General features: G+C 42.0%; 2 protein-coding genes across 2 annotated transcripts; both read right to left on the bottom strand.

The window, feature by feature from the left end:
- Window positions 1-752: 752 nt before the first annotated feature.
- LOC306781304 (rho-related GTP-binding protein RhoA-C-like) lies at window positions 753-3,795 on the bottom strand. Its single transcript, XM_079274093.1, has 5 exons — window positions 3,746-3,795; window positions 3,034-3,189; window positions 2,793-2,913; window positions 2,563-2,693; window positions 753-2,427 (listed from the first exon to the last, which is right to left on the bottom strand). Exons 2-5 carry the CDS (start codon window positions 3,187-3,189, stop codon window positions 2,254-2,256), a joined length of 582 nt encoding a protein of 193 aa, XP_079130219.1. The 5' UTR covers window positions 3,746-3,795; the 3' UTR covers window positions 753-2,253.
- Window positions 3,796-4,720: 925 nt separating this feature from the next.
- usp21 (ubiquitin specific peptidase 21) lies at window positions 4,721-8,708 on the bottom strand (the record flags this gene model as incomplete). Its single annotated transcript, XM_079272963.1, has 11 exons — window positions 4,721-4,814; window positions 4,964-5,078; window positions 5,382-5,489; window positions 5,569-5,647; window positions 6,869-7,056; window positions 7,156-7,220; window positions 7,310-7,429; window positions 7,673-7,787; window positions 7,870-7,987; window positions 8,095-8,151; window positions 8,556-8,708. The coding sequence occupies 11 exons, from the start codon at window positions 8,706-8,708 to the stop codon at window positions 4,721-4,723; spliced, it is 1,212 nt and encodes a 403-aa protein (XP_079129089.1).
- Between the last annotated feature and the right edge of the window lie 885 nt (window positions 8,709-9,593).

The raw sequence follows: 9,593 nt of genomic DNA, 5'->3' as shown, positions 1-9,593 counted from the left end.
CAGCTGAGCACTTGAACCTGGCTAGTAATGTTGGCTACCTTGGTTGTTTTGAACATAACACATCCACAAATAATAAATCATACTTACAGGTTGGAAATCCAGCCAGGAAGTGTGTCCAGTTTTGAAAGTGAAGTTTAGCCACTTGTTCTTCAGGTCATCTTCCTTTGGTGGTCCATAGAAAGAACATTTCCTTTTGCAGAACACAGCGTCTTCTCGACATGACGGCCGCAAACCAAACTCTTGGGACCAAGCTCCAGCTCCCGTCTCTCCAGCTTTGTTTGAGGTCGTACCAAAGTAGCAGGTATTATGCAAATGTTTTCATCGTGACTCACTACGTTACGGAAGGGGATAAAGCATAATAGGGCCATTTTAATTTACTAAATTAGTGGTGGAAAATCAACTAACACACATGTTCATTTCAATCAGTTGTGTTGATAATATACAATCTATTTGACCTTTTAAAAGCAATGAGCCGCCATTGCTATAAAAAAAAAAAAAAGAATTGGTCCATTGCAGTGAACAGCGATGACGTGACTCTCATTAAACGGCTCTGAGCCAACCTTAAACCAGTGCCACCCCCCCCCCCACGACTGATGCGTTTGTGTAGATATCTACGTAACCGATATAAAGCAATAGAATCAGATATTTCGAGGGGTTACGAGTTAAAAGTAATTTAATGCCAGAAATATAAGAGATTATTGTAATTGTTATGTATAAAGAAATAGAAAGAACTCAAATACATTACAACAGAAAACCCTAATATCAGCTTTATTTGGGAGAAAAGAATCCATAAAGAAAAACCTTAATATGTCACAATACAAAAGAGGAAAAAAGGCCCATCTCCAAACCATTTCAGCCTTGCACCCCAAGCTTTAACTTCAATTAACTAAACAAAACGACGGTTACAATTTATCATTTAACTGACATAAGCTGATCATAACAGCAGGATTAAGTAAACTGATTAAAATATAGTAAGAAAATTAGACATCAACGATAAAAAGTTATAGTACAATAATGACAATATCATTAAAGAATGATGGTAGAAGTAGAGTAAAAGGCAAATTTGAAATACACATTAACATGTCCTTACAAAGCCGTGTAAGACATACAGTACATGGTAGACATTATCGTAATAAGATAAGCCGATCTATCTGAAAGAATATTCAACTCGTCAACTACACCACTCATGATTTGACCCACTGAGTAACACAATCAAATGAATCTCTGGTACACACAAAAAAGGTCCTAAAAACTCATATGTTTAACCTGATTGTGCCTCTAGATATCATACAATGTCTTCCAGTAAAGTGAAAGTTTCTACGTCACTCTGAGTAGCTATTAATTCCATTACCCGTCTGAGCCGTAAAATGTGGCCATCAGGGGTAACTTTGGCATGGAAACAAGGGGGTTAGGTCAGTAACGCAGAAGACCTTTCCATGCATACAGTACATAGACACGTATGTTAATACACACCCACACAAAATATACACACATTCACCGCATGCAGACCTGCGCTGGAGAAAGCAAACCACCATACAGTTGCACACACGCACACACACACACACTCTCTCTCAAGTATAGGTAAGTATTTCAGTATGGGAAAGTATCTCATACAATCTAGTTTAAGCATACCCCTGCATAGCGCCTGAGTCAGAATATGGGCCTGAAAGAGCAAAGCCAATGACAGGGGGAACGCATTCACAAATGTGATGTGTGGACACTACAAATGACAAAAGAATACCCTATCTAAGTTATGAATCCCTAACCCACAACGTACTCTTCTTGACCGCTGCTCTCAAGGCACTACATGCATGCTAACTGTGTAAAACCCACTTCGACATGGTCTTCAATTTTAACCAATTCTATATTCGTGTGTGTCTCTCGCTCTCTCATGTCCCCATCGTCTTTGGCCCGCTAAGGACCCTTTCTCTCTTCATTCCCATCATGGCACATTTCAACCCTGTTTACATCTACTCAACTTCAAATCACCCCCTGCTTTTAGATCTGAAAGGTTTTGATAGGAGAGAGCAAAATGGCACATAATCCAATACATAGATTGAGGACCACGGTGTAGTAGCCTATCAAATAATTTAAGACCTGATTCTTAATTTGTTGAGGATAAATGGTTGATAAGAAATTGAGAATCAGCGAAACGTTTTTTTTGGCCCCTCCCTCAATTTTCTCCCTGTCAAATCTCATTGGAAGCTGCCTTTTCTATCTGTGCTTGAAGGCAGCTCCCTTTTCTCCCAGAGCCTATAACAGAAGGCAGATGGACTTCTTGCCACGTTTCTTGGCCTGCAGTGCTGCCCTAGTTGCCATCTCAAAGACTTCCCTCACACCATCTTTGGATTTGGCAGAACACTCCTGGTAGCCGTAGGCACTGATGCGGTTCGCCATCTCTTTGCCGTCTTCGTATTTAACCGGCTCCTGGAGACAAACGTCAGAGAGAAGGTTTAGATTTTCACTTTTACACAATTATACTATTGTGCTTTGTCCTTGTTCAAATAAAGAACGACAAGATACACGATCCAGCATATTTTGAAACAAAAAAAACCAACTGACCTGTTTCATTTTGGCAAGCTCTCGTCTGGTGTGCTCATCATTGCGCAGATCCTTTTTATTGCCCACCAGGATAATGGGAACATTTGGACAGAAGTGTTTCACTTCGGGGGTCCACTTTTCTGGAATATTCTCTACAGTGAGTAGAGGGAAAGAATGCAGTAATTAGAAAACATGTATCACAATCACAAGGTGTTTGATACATAGTGGTGTGACTGTTGCTAAGACAATACCTAAACTGTCAGGGCTGTCTACAGAGAAGCACATGAGGATAACGTCAGTGTCGGGGTAGGAGAGAGGCCTCAGTCTATCGTAGTCTTCCTGACCTGCTGTATCCCAAAGTGCTAGCTCTACCTGAGAAAAGAGAGAGAGACACATGCATGAATAATAGATATGAAAAGAGGGCTAATCAAGCATTTAAGGTAACCGTTGCGCTCAACAGAGCCAAGTTTCTAGCTACTTTACATGTCTCACCTGTTTCCCATCCACCTCGATGTCTGCCACATAGTTCTCAAACACCGTGGGGACGTAGACCTCTGGGAACTGGTCCTTACTGAAGACGATGAGCAGACAGGTCTTCCCACACGCACCATCCCCAACGATCACCAACTTCTTCCTGATAGCAGCCATCTGTGGAAAAGAGTCCAATGCAAAGGATGAACTAATACACGAGGTTACACAAGTCTCTTAAGTTGCTCTCCACTAGTCTCACACATCATTAGCAATTCACGTAAGTAACAGGATGCATCAGACTTTTAAACTCCACGGTGGGATTACAAAGCTTTTCTCAACAGTTCCCCCTGGTTGGCACATATTGTTAGAAGTTAGTGAACAGCTTATACATTGTTAGAAACGCAAGATCTTAAAGATTTATTAAAAACATCCTGCTGGCAAACAGGATGGCTTCCCCGGAGGTAGAGGGTGTAAACAGAGACCATTTCCGTGCTGTGCTGTGCTCCCCCCCCCCCCCGACAGGCTGTGCAGTGTAACGTTACACCGGGCCTGTCAAACCAGCTAACATTAAGCTAGCAAGAAAGCTAACGGTGTTTCCCGTGGTTTGTAACTCTGTCATTCAATGTATTCTGTCTGAAATTACAACTGCAGCACTCATCGCGCTGCTGGGGTACTTCTGTGACTGAAACAAGAATCGGCATAAAGTGTAAAGGCTATTGCTGAGTAAGATTACCGCTTGATGTTCTGTGTCCGCCTTTCTCCTCTTCCTGACCGACTGGAAAACTCCGCCCACTACTTCTAGTACGCATGTGCGCGACTACGTCAATCGGCTGCGGCAATCAATTACAAATCTAAATAAAATATAGTTTACAATTGTATTATTTAATAAATGTCAACACGAGCGATATATCAAAAACAGTATAATAATATCAACTACATGAAAAGTTTAAGTCTAATCATCAGACTTTTTGATTGGTCTTTTATTCAAGGATTCAAATAATAATGCAATAGGCTACTTTCAATGCAAGTCGTGGACACAAATGTAAAAAAAAAACATTTATACATACATATACGAATATATACATAGGAATTTTAATTCAGGTAGAGGGAAAATACAGCCCATTTTAATGTTTTCATGTTCATGGCTAACTCTCCATGTGGAGGGAGATTAACATAAAATGACAGCACATAGTATTGGCTACAGATATTTACACATTGAGTTGAAGTACTGTACAATTTCACAAAACTGGAGCTTAAAGTGAAATCCTATGTCACAATTGAGTCATCATATGTTGCCTAATTTCTCTTCCACCCAAGATGTATCTTTGTATATTTGGGTTTATGTTGCATCGCAAGCATGAATCACAATTGTCTTACATAAAGAGCTCAGCATCATGTGCAAGTACACCGCTCACTCCTGCCTGAGAAGTATGGCACAGAGACTTTTAAGGCTGCACTGCAGTCTGTCTGAACTGTCTCAGCTCTCTCACTGAGACTCTTCAAAAGCATCTCCATGATTCAGGAGGGGAGCTCACCTCTTCAAGCCCCCGTTCGCTCTCCTCCTCTTTAGAGTTTATTTGAAGGCATGCTCACTGAGATTGAGCTGTTCATAGCTGCAAGAGTTACAGCACTGCTGCTTCTATTTGTTTCTGTGGACACTGGAGGTAAAGATGCTCCGATTGGCTGCTTGACTCAGCCAGTCTAAGGTCTATTTCCTGACTGTGGTGGTGCTGTTGCTGCGCTGGTAGAACAGCACATATGCTTGATTGGTCTGAAGCTGGTTCTCCGAGACTGGAGTCACACTGTAGTTGAGTAGATGGAGAGTAATAATGAGAAACAGCTTGAGGTTTGTACATGTGTCTCAATACAGACACAGTGGGCTTTGTAAGTAGCAGTTTGCAGGGCGTTGCTTATTAAAACACAATGATTTGGGTGCAGGACCGAGCCTCACCTCGAGTCATTGTAGAAGCACCAACCATTTTCATCTGAACAGCAGGCTGTGTAGTGGCCCATGTTCACCGTCCCAGCGTGGTTACATATTGCACATAAATCATACAGAACTGGGCCTGTGGGGACACAGATATAATGACTTACTTGTTCCATTCTTCATGACTTATGTTGTATCAGTTGTATTTACTGATACAACTCATGGAATAATCTACCAGTTGTAAGAAATCGTCTTCACATTTAAAAAATGACAAGAAAATATCAAACGAAAGAGTAGCACATGAGCTGTGGATGAGCTGTTGATTATATGCCACAGCTTTTCCTTTGTAGTATTTTAATTGGTTGATTATTTAACAACCCACAAGGGTCGACTCGAGCAAGTAAAAGGAGATAGTGCATGGATGGTGAATGGTTTTCTTTACCACAGTCGACGGGCCCGTAGCGTCCAAGGTCCAGGTCAGTGAGTGGGAAGGACACGTACACTGTGCTTTTATTGATAGACCACCGTGATGTCGTAAAGCGGTTCAGATCTGAACAAGACTGTTAAGCATCATAACGTCCTCCACAAAAGCTACTTAGGTTAATATTCTGAGTTGTTGTCAAGGATACGGATCACAATAACCTGGGGAAACCTCTGGATGGAAAGCCGCTTGGTGCACTCTGTATGCCTGTTACACCTCTCGCACATCTTAAACACACAGAAACAAAAACACACAGATACATTTTCAATACATTTGCAAATACACATGGTCTGTTGTGGGTAACTTGCCAGAACAAAGCAATTCATGAAAAAGGCTGGAACATTGAGGAAAGTGTTATCCGCCACCCTTGTTAGTTGACTTTGTGTTACAGCTTTATTGATCCATATATTAACTATTGTAATATTGTTTGATGTGCTACTAACTCATCCTACTTCCCATCCATTTAAATTCAGATGACGTATTTAAGAACGGTAATCAATTTGTTTAGCAAACGTCAATACTTTCACACGTGTTTGTGTATAATTTCATATTTTCATTCACATCCTGCCAGGATTTATTTACCTTACTGTTGTACTTCTCAATATCAATATATCATAACATATGGAGGTCCCTCTCCCTGCAATACGAAAACATTTACTTCAATACATGTCTACAAGAGTCAACTGAAGTCTCCTGTGGTTTTCATTTGCTTCGTCTTGCATTGTCTGATATTTATAATTATGTCTTTGTTGATTACTTGTTTTGATTCAACACTGTATAAGCTCTTTGGCTTCCTTACTCCCTTTGCACATATTTACTGATGCTCTATTGCTGTATTTCTTTCTCACCATGATGATCATGGCAAGATCACTGCAGACCCTTCACACAAGCTGTTACCACTCCTCCCCTCTGGTAGGCCCTACAGAGCTCTGTACGCCAAAACCACCAGACACAGGAACAGCTTCTTTCCACTGTCCGTCACTCTGATGAACAATAAATAAGTCATACTGCACTACTACCTCTGTCTGCACTATTACCACTACTTGCACTGTTACCTCAATTCCATTGCCATTGTTGTTTATAGGTGTATGTTCATATATCTATATACTTTTTTGGATATGTGTTTATACTTATATTGTACACATTGTTAAATGTTTATACCTACATCTGTTGTTTTTTTAATGCCCTTTTTTAGTTTTTATAAATATATATTATTTCTTGTTTATTGTAAATTTCTGTACATCGAGAGCGAAGTGGAAACCGGAGCCAAATTCCATGTATGCGTACGCATACATGGCCAATAAAGCTGATTCTGATTATGTTTAAATTGTGCATCGGCAACAGTTTTTGGACTAAACCATTCCTCGTTGATAATGTCTGCGGCATTGACATTTTACCCCAAATTTAGAGACGCATGGTTGATGTATTGTAATCCATTGTTAACTTACTGGTGAGTTGTCCTTGTCCAGTTTCTCCTCCTGAGAGAAGAGGTCCAGGCACTCCCTCAGAGTGACCCCCCCAGCAGAGCTCCTCTTGGGGATGGGCAGCGACAGATCACAGAACACGTCGAACGTGTTGGAGTAGTGGGAGCACACTGAGCAATGCAGCGAGCTCCTCAGCTGGCCTGAGAACAGGTCTGTGAGAATGGTGGAAGGAATTATCAGTGGGTTGCCGTCATTGGATTTATAATGCAGATGAGTCTGATGGATCACCACGACTGGACTGCTCTTCTCACCGACTATTCTGCTGTCATCTCTCTCCATGTGCTTCTTCCACATGGCAGCTGCCTCCTCCGAAATCCTAAGGAAGGACAAGAGACGAGGTAAAGAGAGATGTGGTCACACATGAAAGCTTCAAGCACAGAATCTTTTCCACATAAAAACACACACCTAAATCGGGTGAATTTCTGTTCAGGCTCCTTCCCTGTTCGTCGAACATTGGGTCTGCGGTTGATTTCTGTGTGCAGCTTGTCCAATAAGAACCTGAGGAACTCCTGCGCATCCTGTTGACTGAGTTAAACACAGAGACAATGACATCTCTATCTCTAAGCTATTTCTATACGAGTCTCAACTTCAAAACCAAATCTATACTCGTGGCAAGGTAGAAAATGGATTGAAGCAGTTACAGTTCCTCTCTTGTCCTTGAAACAGTTGTGCTGATACAGAAGTGGATATTATATTGCACTGCATACAAGTCTCATGGAAAGATGCAGTTAACCTTGAATGAAAGAGAAACACCATCTATATTCTCACCTATATCCACTGAAGTAAGGCACCGCTTCTTTAAACATACTGTAAAACTGCCGTGGGTTTACAACTGTGTCCCCGTCATTTACATCCCAAAGGCCTGACAGCACCTGAGAGAAAGCTGGCACAGGGAGACCGGGAGCAATGAGAAAGATGAAAACACAATATGGAGGCGGAGGGAACAGCAGGAGAGAGGAACATACCTTCCATGAGCTTAGCCTCCTCTTTGGAGAACTTCTCATCCCTGTAGGACATGAGGAGGCTGTAGTCCCGTAGGCTACGTGTGTGAGACAAACATTGGACTACGGCGTTCAGGAAACACTATTTTGGAGACAAAGTAAAGGAGAAAGTGTCCATGTTTATGAAAGAAAAATGCATTCTGGTATTCATTAAAGGACTTTGCTTAAAGCACATCACTTAATACTTACTGTGTTTCCTATGTTTCTAAGGCCAACCCTTCCATTTCCTATGGAGAGATGCTCTTTCTGGAAAATAAAGACAACTCATGAAGCTATTGACCAAAATTACATACAGCCTTTTTGTGACCTAAAATTTGACCCCTGGCAAAGTCTGTACAGCATGTTAGTCTGTCTGTGTGTACGTACAGCATTGGGAGAACAGATTTAGCCTTCTTATCCCCTTCATATAACAAGAGAGGGCTAAAAGGAGGTCAGCCTGAAGCGTTCATCCTATTAGAGACCAAGGAGTGCTGACAGGCGCTTAAACACGGGCGCTGATGTGTACTCATTAATTACTTTACACAATCTCTCTGTCTGTGTTTAGGTTTGTCTCACGAGTGTCCCATAAATTCCACATCAAGAACAAACTTTCTTCGACCACCAGACTGAGGTTTGACCATAACTTGAAGGATTATACACGTTTTGCACACCTCGTCGGCGACCAGAAGCAAGCCCATCAGTGAGGTGTAGAGAACAGACTGGGAGATGTCGGCCGTCTCTCTCTGGAGGCCGTTCTGGGAGACCAGGGTCCGACACAGGGCCTCACAAGAGCCCTCAACGTTGACGCCACTGGCTCCTGGCATCCTATATTACTGGTTCACCTCAGCAGTGTCTTCCACTTATACTGGGACAGTTAGAAGGGTTTCCCAAAGAAATGAAAGACAGGCAGTTTGCGCCTCAAACTGGGACGGTTGCAGCACCACTGCTTTTTCCACATGCACGAACGAGATGGGAGTTTACGAGAGAAAGGGTGGGGCGTGTCATTCGCAGCTGAGGGGGAAAACAGTATTAATTTCAGGTACATCCCTATATTAAATTGGTCGAGTTGACAATTTCCTCTCATAATTACAGCACGCGGGACAGCTCGGAAAGTCAAGGTCTGTCAGAGAGCTCATTGAATCTCGATTGTGAACATATCAGCTTCAGGGTACATCTTTACAAAAAAATAGACGATTACTGGAGGCCTCACCTAAAGTGTTTACTGATTAAAGAGTCAAGTAAATAACTTGTAACATGAAAACTCACAACCGTTTTGAGTTGTTATTAAAGCCAAATCTACACTCTCACTGCTGTCTTCCGCGGGTGAAGAGTTGAATCTTGCAAACAAAGTCAGTTTGCAAGTAATTCCTGATAAATATTCCAGCATTAGCAAATAAACTGAGCGGTTTGGACTCACCTGATCACTTGGGTCACTCTATCTGTGAACAAACTGTCCCAACCAAATTGTTCCCATCCCCTGCTGAGCTGTTAAAAATGCATAAGGGGACGTCTACTGTTTCACTGTGCGTCTGTAGGCTGGAACTGAAAGTCTACCTCTCTCCCCTGCCCTATCACCAGTGTCAGAGGGGGAGAGAGGGAGAGAGAAAGGGGGAAGCGGGAGGGAGGGAGGATAATCATGACTAATCTTTTCTTTGTAGATCTTGTTGGCTATACTTAGACGTTTGTGTGTTGGCAATGAGTACCGAAAG

This window comes from Melanostigma gelatinosum (genome assembly GCF_949748355.1).
Source record: "Melanostigma gelatinosum genome assembly, chromosome: 8".
Lineage (NCBI taxonomy): Eukaryota > Metazoa > Chordata > Actinopteri > Perciformes > Zoarcidae > Melanostigma > Melanostigma gelatinosum.
Note: the sequence above shows the minus strand (reverse complement) of the source record. Positions and strands in the feature narration are given on the sequence as shown.

What these genes read in the sequence shown, in the direction of transcription:
- LOC306781304 (XM_079274093.1), bottom strand. Translation starts at nt 3,189, where the DNA reads ATGGCTGCTATCAGGAAGAAGTTGGTGATCGTTGGGGATGGTGCGTGT. An exon ending in AGACAGCCCTGACAGTTTAG is followed by an intron (nt 2,694 to 2,792) that starts GTATTGTCTTAG and finishes TACTCACTGTAG; the next exon opens with AGAATATTCCAGAAAAGTGG. An exon ending in AGCTTGCCAAAATGAAACAG is followed by an intron (nt 2,428 to 2,562) that starts GTCAGTTGGTTT and finishes GTTTGTCTCCAG; the next exon opens with GAGCCGGTTAAATACGAAGA.